At 33.5% G+C, this 15,072-nt stretch overlaps 1 protein-coding gene across 3 annotated transcripts in view; it reads right to left on the bottom strand.

Annotated features, from left to right (window-relative positions):
* Positions 1 to 9,452: 9,452 nt before the first annotated feature.
* EPHA6 (EPH receptor A6) overlaps positions 9,453 to 15,072 on the bottom strand; it is a 1,038,562-nt gene continuing 1,032,942 nt past the window's right edge. For all 3 annotated transcript variants that reach the window (XM_088836271.1, XM_088836272.1, XM_055397929.2), the window contains 2 exons: positions 11,023 to 11,172; positions 9,453 to 9,567 (listed from right to left, as the gene is read on the bottom strand). In XM_088836271.1, coding sequence (XP_088692397.1) covers positions 9,453 to 9,567; positions 11,023 to 11,172 — 265 coding nt within the window. The remainder of the gene's footprint in view (positions 9,568 to 11,022; positions 11,173 to 15,072) is intronic.

Here is a 15,072-nt window from a genome sequence, read left to right as displayed (position 1 = left end):
TTACCATTTTTCTTTTTCTTTTTTTTTGCTTAAACTATTTCAGTAGCCTCATAAGTGTTCTTTGACCTCCATCTTGTTTTTGCCCCTCTTTGGCTCATAAACTGTGTACCAAGCACACCATTCTCTCTACCCTCAAACACTCCAAACACATATTAAATTGTTCCTTCTACTTGGAATTTCCCCAGATTTTTTCACGACTTGTTTCTTCATGATTTTCAGATACTGGTTTAAATATCACATCCACATTTAGAGAAGATTTCCCTTACGTCTTAAGAGAAGAAGCCACAGTCATGCTATGTAGCAATATTAATTTAATTTTCAGCACAGCACTTATCAGTACTTCTTCACTGTATATCTTTACCACTAGGTCAATCCCATGAGAAAGGGGCTTTTGCTTGTCTTGGTCGCTTTGTGTCCTCCATGTTTAGAATAGGACACTGGTACAAGATAGTGTTTAATAAATGTTAGTTAATGAACGAATGGACTTATGGATAAATACATATTTAAAGTACATCAGTATATATACTATTTTTAAAATTAAGAATTATACAGTTTTGGACTAGCAAACAGACATGATTGACTTTAAGTTTGTTATATCTGTTCCCCATGGTATAAATAGCTTTAATCAGACAAATCATTATTTTTTGCTATTCTCTATATTACACTACAGATATCTATTTCATTTACTGGTACAGTGATCAAGATTGTAAGATAAGGAAGGAAATGTTTTGTTTTCTCAAAGGAATTTTTAGAGGCTCTGAAGAAAATAAGCAATTGATGCAAAATTGGAAGGGTTTTACCTTTTTTTTTGAAGTATTCTATTTAGTGAAATTAAAAAAGTGAATAAATGTAAACAGTGGAAAATAACTATAAAAATATATGCTCACTATTTTGAATATAGAAAGTCTAATGGAAGATTTTCTTTCTGTATTTCCATTCATGAGAAAGCAAAAGTGTTTGCTTTCTTCAGCAGACTTTATGGAATATATGACCAAATTTATATAAAAGAAGAGTAGAACTTAAAAAATAATAACTTCTAGCCACTATGTTATGTTTTTTGGCTTCAACTTCTCTGAGAATTGGGAAATTACAATCAATATTAGAGAGATTGAATGGAAATATAATATACAAAGCAATTCTTTTTTTTTAATACTTAAAATAACTGAAAAGAGAAGGCAATCTCCTTGAAAGAATATAAGCATTTAGAGGTCATAAGATACAATGTACAACTAATACATAGGTATCATATTTTTTAAACATTTAAGACTATGTGTAAAAGGTACTTATTTACATTTTACACATAATCTTATACATTTATATGTATCTGTATAAAAGCATAAATTGATTCTAAAAGGCTACCCTTTCAACTCAGTTATTTTTACCTGCATCTTATATACACTGTTTTACATTTAATAAAGCACAAGAAAAATCTCATCATTATTAATAGGAGTGAATCATTAATAACTGTAAAGTGTTTTTACAGTTTGATATTCAGTTTTGCAGGGTAAGTTCTTTAATTATATATGAAATAGTTATTTAGAAATCAAATGAACTATTAATATGGAAATGTTAATAATTGTGATCATTTGGTCTATTAATAAACTTAAACATTAAATTTTTGATATTTTGGGAAGGTTTCTAACTGTAGATAGCAATACATATTTTAACAATTATCAGTGAACATATTTATATTAGAGTCTCATCCTCAAAAGGTATTTTAGTTTCAAAATTACCAGTAAGAGTAACATGACAATAATTTTCATTCACTGTTTTCTATTAATTTTTTATTTGCTTTTAAAATGGGATAATTAATAGTTATATCACAAACTCCTTTTTGTCTTTTCCTCAGTTTTAATGGAATTTGGTCCATTTTCATATTCAGAATTCACGCTCTGTCTCTGATTTTTAAAAAAATAAGGTTATTATAGAAGATATAACTAACATTTTTAGGAAACATGGACTGTTAATTAACAATTATTCCATCAGAAGTCAAAATTAAGTGTCAAAGCTTATACTGCCTATAGAATTAAACCTAAGTATAGTTTGTGAAAAATGTGCAAAGCTATTCAAGTTTCCGATAATACACTCTAGAGGAAAAGTATGATTAACAAAATGATTAATAATATATCATAAATAAAGCACATATAGTTATCTTTAAAATCTACTCTCACTCGTATTCATGTTAGAAATGCTCAGGTATTGTGCCTTTCCAAAAAACAAATGATCCCATTTCACAGTTTGATTTTTTTCCCTTGGAGACCTAAAACACTTAAAATTATGTCAAAACTCCATTTCTGTAAGAAGAAAATGAGATTTTTGCATTGTATAAATATATTAATACAATTTTCTTTAAATACATATATATGGCATAGGAAGAACAACATCAAATTAAAGCAAATTAAACACTTCAATAACAAACATTTATGCATGTTAAACCTTATTTTCCAAGCAGTACAGACATTTAAAAAAGCCTGTCTTTATTTTATATTGTCCATGAAAATTCAGTGCTGTTTTAAAGATACTTTTGAATATACTGCAATAGTAACTCTAGATAAAATACCAATGGATTTTCACACAAATTGGTCTTAACAATGCTCATATCAGTCACACTGACAAAAAATAGCTTGCTAAGTTACAAGTCTGTTAGCAAAAGAATGGTCATTGATTTTGTCACAGAGCTTCTAAAGACCGCACGTTGAAGCACATTTATTTGAGTAGTAAATTGTGGCAATAAACAAAACATGTACAGTTAAAAAAAAACTTCATTACAACTTTAATAATAATACTGAGTAAATAATTTTAAACAGCGTAACAGTTATACTTTATATGACAAATGAAGTGATGGTAATTAATTCTGGCTTCTCTCTGACTGAGTGAAGGTGTGTTTAAGTGAACATTTAAGGAAAGCAATTTCTATTTAAATGCATATATTTCATTCTACAAATTACTAAATGTGGAAGAGAGACCTAAATTATTATAAAAGCAACAGAAGATGACATTCTAAGTTAGGTAAAAACCTTAAAAGTATACTGTTTATTTTTATGATTTAGCACTATTCACTTCATCTATCATGATTTCAAAAAATTAAATGATATTTGGTCTTTCTAGAACAAAGGTAAATTAAGACTGTTCCAAGGACAATGCTCTGTAAACGTAGAAAAACTAGTTTAGAAATGCTCACATCGATACTGCTTGTCATATTTAACCCATGAAAACAATGACATCTATCTACAAAGTTAATAATACCTAAACATAAAATTTAATTTAGATTTATGAAAAATGAAGATTCTCATGTCCTTGGAGTTTTCTTTACAATAATGTATTATTTTGGAATATGGACCGTTCTCTCTTCAGTGAGGGCTAATGACATGGAGATTCTGATGCTAACTAAATAAGAATCCTGAAGTAGGTTAGTCCTTTTATTATTTTGTTGAACACCTTAAAGTCATATCTCAGTTGTTCTGATTTACAGTTTGAGTTATTATCTTAACCAAAAGTAAGTTTATCATGACAAATTAAAGATTAGACTGAGGTTACAAATAGTGAAGAAATATGGATGAGAACAGAGCTTTACTTGAGAGAAAAATTTCAATAATTCTGATACTTTTCTAATTTACAACTCCCAGGAAATTGTGTTAATCTGTATTTTATTTTCTAATTGAAAGTAGATACCACATCTTTATATATAATACATTTAAAAGCGATCTTTCATCCTCATCTGTCAGGTAATTTTCTTTTAATGCTTTTGTATTCTTAAGGATTAATTAGCTCTAAAAGATAGTTGAATTCTTCTTTGAGATTTTCCTCTTTAAAAGAAACAAATCAAAAGTTCTTTTAAGAATATAGAGATTTGGTAATTCTAATAAACCAGTGTGGAAATTCAAGCAAAAACCTTCTTTATTTTGTTTAGAAAGAAATTTTGCTTTCAATGCACAAGTGCAAAAATATAACAAAATGGAGGTGACTTGGTACTATTAAGATAAACCCAACACTGTGTTTTTAAAAGATGAAATTTATTTTTCTTTTCTAAAATATGAAATTTATTTTTTAGTAGTGCTTTGCTGCCTGTAGTAATTGTAGCTTACTTTTCATTGTTTCACTTTTAAAGTAATTTTGAATCAACATTGATAGGCTAACATTAACCTTCAAATCTATTCATGTACTGTTAAATAAAAACTTCATTACAACTTAAAAGTATTACTGAGTAAATAATTTTAAAGAGAGCAACAATTATGCTTTATATGAAAAGTGAAGTAATATAATTAATTCTGGCTTCTCTCTAAGTTGCCAATGCCAACAGGATTTTGTTACCTCTTTTGGATTAAGAGCAAATAACCTAAGTCTTCCAATGTAAATATCCTTTTTAAAACATTTTATATAAATCCATCCTTAATTTAAAATCTGATTATTAGAAGAAAGAGGCTTCGTTAAAACTACATTCTGATGTCCCGCATCTTCTTCTGGATCTTTTGTCTTTTCTCTCAGGAATCATGTATATCATGTCACATCCTCTTATAACATACAAAAAATATATTATATCCTAAGAAATCTTTGAAACACTTGCCTAATACTTGTCTTTTTAAGGGAACAGTAAGAGAAAGATGGGGCATTTACTCTTCTGAAATGTAAGGTTTTTCTTTTCCTTTATTTCATCTAGTAATATGTTAGCTCTGGTTGTGAGTAATCATTTCTTTCCTTTGTTAAATATGTGCTGGGCCGTGCTTAGTTGCTCAGTCATGTCCGAATCTTCGAGACCCCATGGACTGCAGCCTGCCAGTCCATGGGATTTCCCAGGCAAAAATACTGGAGTGGGTTGCCATTCCCTTCTCCACGGGGTCTTCCCAACCCAGGGATCAAACCCAGGTCTCCCTCATTGCAGGCAGATTCTTTACCAGCTGAGCCACTAGGGAAGCTCTTTGTTAAATATATCATGTTGGAAAAAATTTTATGCAACCATTGCAGTCATATACTCATTGTTACATTTCCTAGGGCCAGTGAATTGCTTGCGCAGGAGAGTACCCCAGCACTGTTTTTGAAAAATGGTTGATGTTTTCTAACTGGAGGCACCTTTGAGGTAGTGAGTCTACACATGAACTGAGCAGTCTGCCACAGGACAGTGGCACTATGTGACTCCTGAGGAGAGTCAAATGGTAGGTAACAAGAGAGACTGTTTTAGAGAATCAAACAAGTGTGCTCCCTTCTGTCAGAGGAAGTGTGGAGGCATCTATGAAAAAATTTGAGGTTCAAAATATCTCCTTTCATAGGGTCTGCAAGTCCAATTGCAAATAAACAAGGTTTTATTTCTTTAATGTATTTTTGTTCTATGGAAAGAACTAAGTGACATGGAAATTACAGCAAACATGGAAGATAGGCTCTAAGTTTTAAGCTTAAGAGATACTTAGAGGTAAGGACAGTACAGTCAAACTTATCTTTGCCATAAAATTTTATGCATGTAAGGGACACCTTGTAGATATTTGTTAAACTGAACTATAGTTTACACTGCCTTTATTGAACATTATTATAAAAAGTGAAAATCTTTTGAAAATGCTGATCATAAAAACAAAAAGTTGGATGACTTCAGTGCCCTGTGTTCTAATGGAAGAATACCATCAATCTACCTTTTGGAGTCTTCATACAAAAATAATTAAAATATTTTCAGATTGAATGTGAATATGAGTCTTTTCTATTTAATGGAATTTGAGGTTGGAAAAGTTGAAGTGATGATACCAAAAGAAGTGATTACACCTGCTTCTAATATCTTTATTATATAAAGATGTATACCAACTGTGAGCTGATAACAGTTTCTAATTTTTAAAATATTTTTTAAATTAATAATACATTTCCTTAGCTAAAGCAGTAGAAAAGGATCATCTTCATCTGTTTTGAAATAACTTTCCAAAGCACTTAATTTTCAGTTAATGACAAGCCAGAACTCATACACTCATGCACACACATGTGCATTTATGCAGTAGGACCCAAAATATTAAAGTATGACTTTTGCAACATTCCTGTTTTTCCTCCACTTTCAGCCTCTTCTAGGGAGATCTGTAAGATATTTTTGGATTTGCTGTGTTGCTTTTCTTTTGTTGATAGGGATATGGGGAGGAGTGGCAGAAGCTGAGAAAAGAAAAAAGATGGGATGGAAGAATCAGGAGAAAAGAACCAAGGGAGTGGGGAAGAATGTTTAAAAAAGGAATAGAAGAATAAGACCTAGTATTGGTGAACATTTTGAAGTAAAAGATTTAACTTACTTCTTTACAGAGTAGAAATTTGCTAGGATAGATTTTAAGAAAATTGTGGTTGGGAGATAGGTAATGCAATTCATTCTTTATCACATCAGAAGACCTATTACAGAAGATCTGTAAAGACTGCTTTTCAAGCATTGAATTTGGATTTGTTTTCCATTCATGGGCTGAGATGGGCCTTAAAACTGTTCAGGTGTTAGTTGGATAGATTTTAAGAGTAATTCAGGGTGAAAGAAGAGAGATCTTTTTTAATTATGACATTCGTAACATTTCTCAACAGTCATAATTCAGTGCAAAAGTGCTATAATTCTTGATTCATGTTAAGCCAAGAGCTTTGCAACTTCTGATGGCTTTTTTAGTGTAATGATTTATATACTAAATCTCTGCATTGTTTTTACATTTTTTCTCAAATATGTCTTATCCTATGAGATAATGAGTAGACCATAACCTGGAAACTTACCACATAGACAATAAAATAATAATGGTTCCTTCAACTAATTTTCAAAATCTGAAAAGCCCCTCAGTAACATACACTAGAAAATTTAATATAAAGCAGGTATATGAGTATATATGCATATTTTAGTTATTAAAGATTATTTCTGAAGGCTGTCACTTATGGGAGTTACTCATTTTCTATTATTAAATTCTATGATTATGAATATTAAATAGCTTTAATTAATGAATATGTGCACTAGTAAATATCAAAATATTTCAGATAAAATTTTCAGATCTGTGATTGGTAGGCAATAAAGAAATAGACATTTATTTTTTAATGTTTCTGTTTAATCTTGAACATCTTGCTCTGACCATGATGAGGTTCAAATTTATACTAAAGATCACCATGCTCACAGTTCTAAAAAATATAAATGTAACATAAACGTAAATTTTAAAGAGGATTTGGGGTTGGAGAGAAAGTGAAAAGGCAGTTTTATAATACTACAGAAAGATGTTTAGGAAGGGAAAAAAAGCATAAATTAACCAGATATAGAATAGGATCATTGGATTTTTAAAGAAAAACAATTCTTAACAGAGATCTTTAATCTTGCAGGCACTGAATGCCCACCCCATAGACGTTTCAATACTTTATAGAATTTATTTAATCAAAGTATACAGATGTTGCTGACAGAGTCCTATGGAAGACCATAATTATTCTATTCCTTATCTTTCTAAATATGTTTTTGTTGCATTATAAAAATATATATATATGATTAATAAATTTTATCTGTTTTACATCTGTTCTTATTTAATATATATTTGAAGATAGGTAAATATGGAAATTTTACATTTTTTCTAAATGTATCCAGATCTGTGTAAATGTATCAAGCAAACCACAAACAGCCTGCAAGTGATGCATGACTGTGCCAGTGAAGGCTAGAAAATGTTGCTAGCTATTTCTGACGCACTTATAAAGTGATGGATTTCCCACTTTTTTTCTTTTTCAGTGTACTATAATGGATAAAGACTCTTCCTTCTCTCTCTCTCTCTTTTTTTTTTTTAATGAGAAAAATTTAGCTGTGGTTGACAAAAATCAGAAGAAGATAAAGAAGCAAAAGAAGTATATGGAAGGGCCTAGTCTAATGGGACAATCCACAAATCTTAAAATAATGAAAAACAGGGGCTCCTTTATGGCAAGAAAACTATTATCACCAAAAAAATGTAATTTAGGTAGGAATTAGAGAATGTGAGTAGGGCACCTCTAGTTCCAAGATCAAATAAAACCCAATTTTTATATTAAACCAGTATCTTTAGACAACCTGCTCTTTTTTTCCCCCTCTTAATACATTCTCGCTACTCTTCTACCTAGCACAGTAGTCGTTTTTTTTTTAAGTTTCACAGGGAACAGCTGATTTTATAGTTGAATTTGTTCATAAGACAGTACTGTTTTGATAAGCTGACTAAACTTAGTTCAATGAAAAGTATATTTGCCTGTTTTTGCAGCCTCCAGAAGATTATGACAACAATATACCTTAGCTGTGTTTATATTTTTATGTTACTGTAGCAAGGATTCGGGTTGCACACAATTCATTTATGCTCTTTTTGTACCTTCTTTGGTGTATGCAATGGCATACTTGTACCTTGGAAGGTTTGGAAAACAGCTCAGCATGTTCATGTAACTTATTTTCATGAACAAAACAAAAATTCTTAAACTTGCAAAATGTACCAGTATTAGACTAGCTCTATGTGTTTATTTTCTTAGGCCACCATATAACTATCATAAAATTCTGTTTAAATTAAATCTTTTTACATTTTATCTAAGACTATACTCTTAGATCTTTTATTAAAAGCAAATCTGCTGAGAATAGTTAATTTTCTCAATGCTTTGATAATTACTCTTGCAAAGTTATGAAGATAAATCAAGGGAATAGTCATGGATTTATTCCACGCTTCTCTCTATTTAAAGCCTCTAGAGCAATGAACTCACTCTTGGTCTTTCCAGGTGTGATCTTTATAATGTAGTAGAGAAACATATTGATAGTAAAAAAAAAAAAAATAGATGGGAAAGCCTCTAAACTACCACCTACTATGACATATGAAAGACACTATCAAGTTAATAAAAAAAAAAGACAAACCACGACTTAGAAGTTTTAGAAGCACAGTATGTTTCTCCCTCTCTCTCCCTGATGACTCCTTCTCGCCATAGTCACACTTGAAAAGAATTCACTACATAAAATCATTGATCTTTTCTGCAAACAGTTCTAACAATATCAGGCATCGACAGGTAAAGAATTGTAGAATAAAGTAACAATATGACCCACAGAGTTGAATATAATTATCTAAAAAATAAATATTCATGTCAGTTTGGAAAATACTTGATCACAAAACATGAAAGAAAGGTCAACTATTTCTTTTCCCTCTACCATCAAACTCTAAATACCTCATTAACCCCAGATTCCTTTGGATTAAGTCCTTGAACACTTCTGAAATACAGTTATACAAAGTTACACATCCATGCTGAGTTATTTACCACGTGTAGTGATAATCTGCAGTGCGCCAGGGTTTTATTTGCAGGTTATTCAGAGAGGAGCTATGAAGAGTGATTTTTAAATCCAGGTTGGAAGTATAAACAAAAGGTATGTGTGCCTGTAGCCTGAAGAGGAGACTGCAGTTTGTGAGGTGATGTTTGGAGAATCAGAAGAGAGGATAGTAGAGAGGATATCTTTCATTTTAGAAATACTGAGGCACAAAACACAGGTGCTTGTAGTACTTTTATACATGAAATCCCTTCTCCTGTATGTGCATCATGTGTAGACGTAAAGTCTGTATACTGCTGACTATTCGTCTCTGGTGTCCAATGAGTATGACTCCAATTCTTCTTATATCACTGTGAGAGATTGAGAGACAATATGAACATTTAGATCTGGTGAGTATGGCAGAGAGGAAAGATACATTTAGATATGGGAAACGAACACACGTCATATTTGCCACAAATTTCATATCTGGTAAAATGAGTGTTGAAGCAGAGACATAAATGGACAACAGGAATTTTTTACTTTATACTGGTGCCAGAGAATGCGTCAAGTCAACCTCAAGTTTAAAGGTACAAAGAATTCAGGTACCGATGTCGTATTCAGACATTTCATAAGCCCAGGGGTTTTATGTAATTATATACATTTTTAACAGTATTAGCAAAATAGTCAGCATGCAGGATAGAAAATATAATGTGAACTCCATTTGAATTGCCATGGTCTTGGTCTTTCAATAATCTGAAAAAATGCCATTGTATTATGTTGAACAGTATGAAATTACTATTAATATTTTAAAACAATGGCAATTTCACATGGTCAATCTACTAGTTTTAGTTATCTGTCTTTTAAACATATGTTGAGTATTTTCACTGCACTCAGGAAATGATAGTCTTAATAAAGTGGAAAAATGCCAGACCGTTGTAATATAGAGATAAAACTCTGAGAAAACATAATATTATATTATTACAATTATAATATTTAATGAAAGTAATAGTAATTGATTTAGTGTACATGAATCATAAATAATTTGCTGAGGTAAAACTATATTGATGCAAAGTCTATGATGTGAACAAGAGTAATATGCATTTTAGACAGCATTTAAAATATTTAAATAATTATTTGAATTAAATGTATTCTTTCAAAGGAAAATAGTTAAAAGTGTAATGCCCAACTTTCACTAGAGTGATTATCAAAAATGGTGAGGAAAGATGTAGAAATGCCATACTAGTGTCAGGAAAGGTAGTTTAACTATGGTATTCTTGATATAGAAACAGTATTTGAATTTACAATCTCCTAAGTGGACAACAAAGGTCCGTCTAGTCAAGGCTATAGTTTTTCCAGTGGTCATGTATGGATGTGAGAGTTGGACTGTGAAGAAAGCTGAGCACTGAAGAATTGATGCCTTTGAACTGTGGTGCTGGAGAAGACTCTTGAGAGTCCCTTGGACTGCAAGGAGATCCAACCAGTCCTTCCTAAAGGAGACCAGCCCTGGGTGTTCATTGGAAGGACTGATGCTGAGGCTGAAACTCCAATACTTTGGCCACCTCATGACAAGAGTTGACTCACTGGAAAAGACTCTGATGGGGGGAGGGATTGGGGGCAGGCAGAGAAGTGGACAACAGAGGATGAGATGGCTGGATGGCATCACCGACTTGATGGACATGAGTTTGGGTGGACTCTGGGAGTTGGTGATGGACAGGGAGGCCTGGCCTGCTGCGATTCATGGGGTCACAAAGAGTCGGACGCCACTGAGCCACTGAACTGAACTGAACTGAAATGGACATCTGAATATAGTAACAAACCCCACTTACTCAATGCTCATTCTTGAAATCAGGTCAAAAGTTGTAAACCCTGCTGCCATGAAGTTATTCTTATATTGCCCCATCTTTATGGAATCCAGCCAGTCACCGACTGTCACGAACAAAGGATATTCGGGAACTTCACCAGGGGAGTCTGGCATTCTATAAGGAAAAAAACAAAGAAGCATGGAGACCATTTAAAAACCAAAGCAAAAAATACTCAACTTTATTTTTAATTTTTACAATATTCTCACATCAAATGTTTCATCCTCCATAGAACTAGATTTTAAAATGTTCCATCATATTCAAATCAGCCACTTTTATCTGGTCAGTTTTGCTTGTCAGTTTCTTTTGTCTTTTCCTCCTTTTTGCCACTGCTAGGTCTTATACTTGAGGTGTCTTGAGAAAACCTGTATCTTGCTAAAATCCCTTTTACTTTTTTCTCTTGCATGAAACTGTGCTTTCAAATTTGAAGAAAAGCCCCCCAAAAACTAACTAGCCACAGGCTATTCACTTATACACTTTCTGACTTACAATTGAAATCATGCCCTATTGCCTTTTTCACATTTACTATGAGAGCCCCTTCTGTTTTTAATGGTGAATTTATAGGTTAAGACCTCATTTATTCTCAAACATTCAACAAGAATTGTTTATTAAAAAGTAATTTCTGTTGTCACAGAGCTCAATTTCATGAATAAGATTTACATATATCCAAGCATAGGGTAATACAGCCAAAAGCACAGACATTAATAAAACACAAAACTAAAGAAAATCAATGAAATTTGGGGTTAGCAAGAAAAAAGAATCTGCCACTGATGGGTTTTATAGTAAGTGATATGGAAATCTGTGGGGCTTCCCAGGTGGCACTAGTGGTAAAGAACCCGTCTGCCAATGCAGGAGACTTAAGAGACTAAGGTTCAATCCCTGGGTTGGGAAGATTCCTTGCAGAAGGGCATGGCAACCCACTTCAGTATTCTTGCTAGAGAATCCCATGGACAGAGGAACCTGGTGGGCTATAGTCCATAGGGTCCAAAGAGTTGGACATGACTAAAGTGACTTAGTTCACATGTATGGAAACCTGTATTTCTGTTCCTAAGATCTGATGCAAAGGGTATTTCAGTTGGGGATATTTTTGAAGTTTTAATATAAAAATAATATAAAAATATTACTTTGAAAAGGCTAGTGAGTGTGTGTATATATAGATACATATGTCTATATACACAAAAGTAGTTTTATATAAGCTAAAGTCAGAGAGAATAAAAGCAGAGATAACCTTAGAAATTATAGTAAAAATAACAGAATTGTATATTTAAGACATTCCTGTAATAAACTATATTGTTCACCTTACTGAAATACCTGAAAAATATTAAAAACATTTTATATGGTTTAAAAAAATAACTGATATGAATGCTTTTATAATAATAACAATAAATGTGCTTTATCATCCCTTTAGGATAATAAGTCAGTACTCTTGCCTGGAAAATCCCATGGACCGGGGAGCCTGGTAGATTGCAGTCCATGGGGTTGCTGAGAGTCAGACATGACTGAGTGACTTCACTTTCACTTTTCACTTTCATGCATTGGAGAAGGAAATGGCAACCCACTCCAGTGTTCTTGCCTAGAGAATCCCAGGGACGGAGGAGCCTGGTGGGCTGCCGTCTATGGGGTCGCACAGAGTCGGACACGGCTGAAATGACTTAGCAGCAGCAGCAGGATAATAAGTATATCATTTTGAAAATTATTCGGTCTAGAGTTTATATCAAATGATAAAGCAGTAACTTTTTTTATGTTTGGTGTTTGAGTCAATCAGTATTTTCTAGGTAATAAAAATTTCCCACCACAAGTAAATTACTGAATTATTTTTATATTGAATATTGAAGGATAATCCAACTCTCATTTACTTTGCTTTTGATTTTTTATAAAGTTTAAAGGATAACAGAATCAACACTTAACTAGAGCCATTTTTTAATATTTATATTGTGAATATTTTATCATAATAGTTTTCAAATATTATTCATATTTGAACTATTTCATCTTAAAATAGACACCAATAACACATGAGCACATATGATTAAACCATATGAATAAGAATTCCTCCACTAAAGCAGAATGACATATGCAAGTTATATAAGCCTAGAATTGATTTGTGCTGAGGTCTGACAGAAAACAACAAAATTCTGTTATGTAATTATCCTTCGAAGAACTGTACAAAAAAGATCTTCACGACCAAGATAGTCACGATAATGTGATCACTGACCTAGAGCCAGGCATCTTGGAATGTGAAGTCAAGTGGGCCTTAGAAAGCATCACTACTAACAAAGCTAGTGGACGTGATGGAATTCCAGTTGAGCTATTTCAAATCTTGAAAGATGATGCTGTGAAAGTGCTGCACTCAATATGCCAGCAGATTTGGAAAACTCAGCAGTGGCCACAGGACTGGAAGAGGTCAGTCTTCATTCCAATCCCAAAGAAAGGCAATACAAAAGAATGCTCAAACTACCGGACAATTGTTCTCATCTCACACGCTGGTAAAGTCATGGTCAAAATTCTCCAAGCCAGGCTTCAGCAGTATGTAAACCGTGAACTCCCAGATGTTCAAGCAGGTTTTAGAAAAGGCAGAGGCACCAGAGATCAAATTGCCAACATCCGCTGGATCATGGAGAAAGCAAGAGAGTTTCAGAAAAACATCTATTTCTGCTTCATTGACTATGCCAAAGCCTTTGACTGTGTGGATCACAATAAACTGTGGAACATTCTGAAAGAGATGGGAATCCCAGACCACCTGACCTGCCTCTTGAGAAACCTGTATGCAGATGCAGGTCAGGAAGCAACAGTTAGAACTGGACATGGAACAACAGACTGGTTCCAAATAGGAAAAGGTGCACGTCAAGGTTGTATATTGTCACCTTGCTTATTTGACTTCTATGCAGAGTACATCATGAGGAAGGCTGGGCTGGAAGAAGCACAAGCTGGAATCAAGATTGCTGGGAGAAATATCAATAACCTCAGATATGCAGATGACACTACCCTTATGGCAGAAAGTGAAGAGGAACTCAAAAGCCTCTTGATGAAAGTGAAAGAGGAGAGTGAAAAAGTTGGCTTGAAGCTTAACATTCAGAAAACAAAGATCATGGCATCTGGTCCCATCACTTCATGGGAAATAGATGGAAAAACAGTGGAAACAGTGTCAGACTTTGTTTTTTTGGGCTCCAAAATCACTGCAGATGCTGATTGCAGCCATGAAATTAAAAGACGCTTGCTCCTTGGAAGGAAAGTTATGACCAACCTTGATAGTATGTTGAAAAGCAGAGACATTAGTTTGCCAACCAAGGTCCGTCTAGTCAAGGCAATGGTTTTTCCCATGGTCATGTATGGATGTGAGAGTTGGACTGTGAAGAAGGCTGATTGCTGAAGAATCGATGCTTTTGAACTGTGGTGTTGGAGAAGACTCTTGAGAGTCCCTTATACTGCAAGGAGATCCAACCAGTCCATTCTAAAGGGGATCAATCCTGGATGTTCATTGGAGGGACTGATGCTAAAGCTGAAGCTGCAATACTTTGGCCACCTCATGCGACGAGTTGACTCACTGGAAAAGACTCTGATGCTGGGAAAGGTTGGGGGCGGGAGGAGAAGGGGACGACGGAGAATGAGATGGCTGGATGGCATCACCGACTCTGTGGACATGAGTTTGAGTGAACTCCGGGAGTTGGTGATGGACAGGGAGGCCTGGCGTGCTGTGAATGGGGTCGCGGAGAGTCGGACACAACTGAGCGACTGAACTGAACTGAACTGAATTATCCTTCAATTAAAAAATTAATTAAAAAAAAACTATATGAGAGTTGGAGTTAAATTCTAAGGTCAATATATAAGGTGAAAATGGAAACACTTGAACAACCAAAATTACCCTTAAAATCCTTTAAATTACCCTTAAATCACCAGAACCTGGATCTTTAAGGAGCACAAAAGCCAGAGATGTAATACATAGTCAAACAACTTGTGCACTGTATGACTCCTGAAGACCCTGAAAGTTGCCCTTTGGAATTATTTAGGACAAAGTTCCTA

This window comes from Moschus berezovskii, chromosome 1 (genome assembly GCF_049115385.1).
Source record: "Moschus berezovskii isolate FMDL1 chromosome 1, NW_MosBer_1.0, whole genome shotgun sequence".
Lineage (NCBI taxonomy): Eukaryota > Metazoa > Chordata > Mammalia > Artiodactyla > Moschidae > Moschus > Moschus berezovskii.
The sequence above is the reverse complement of the archived record's forward strand: the minus strand, read 5'-3'. Positions and strand labels throughout refer to the sequence as shown.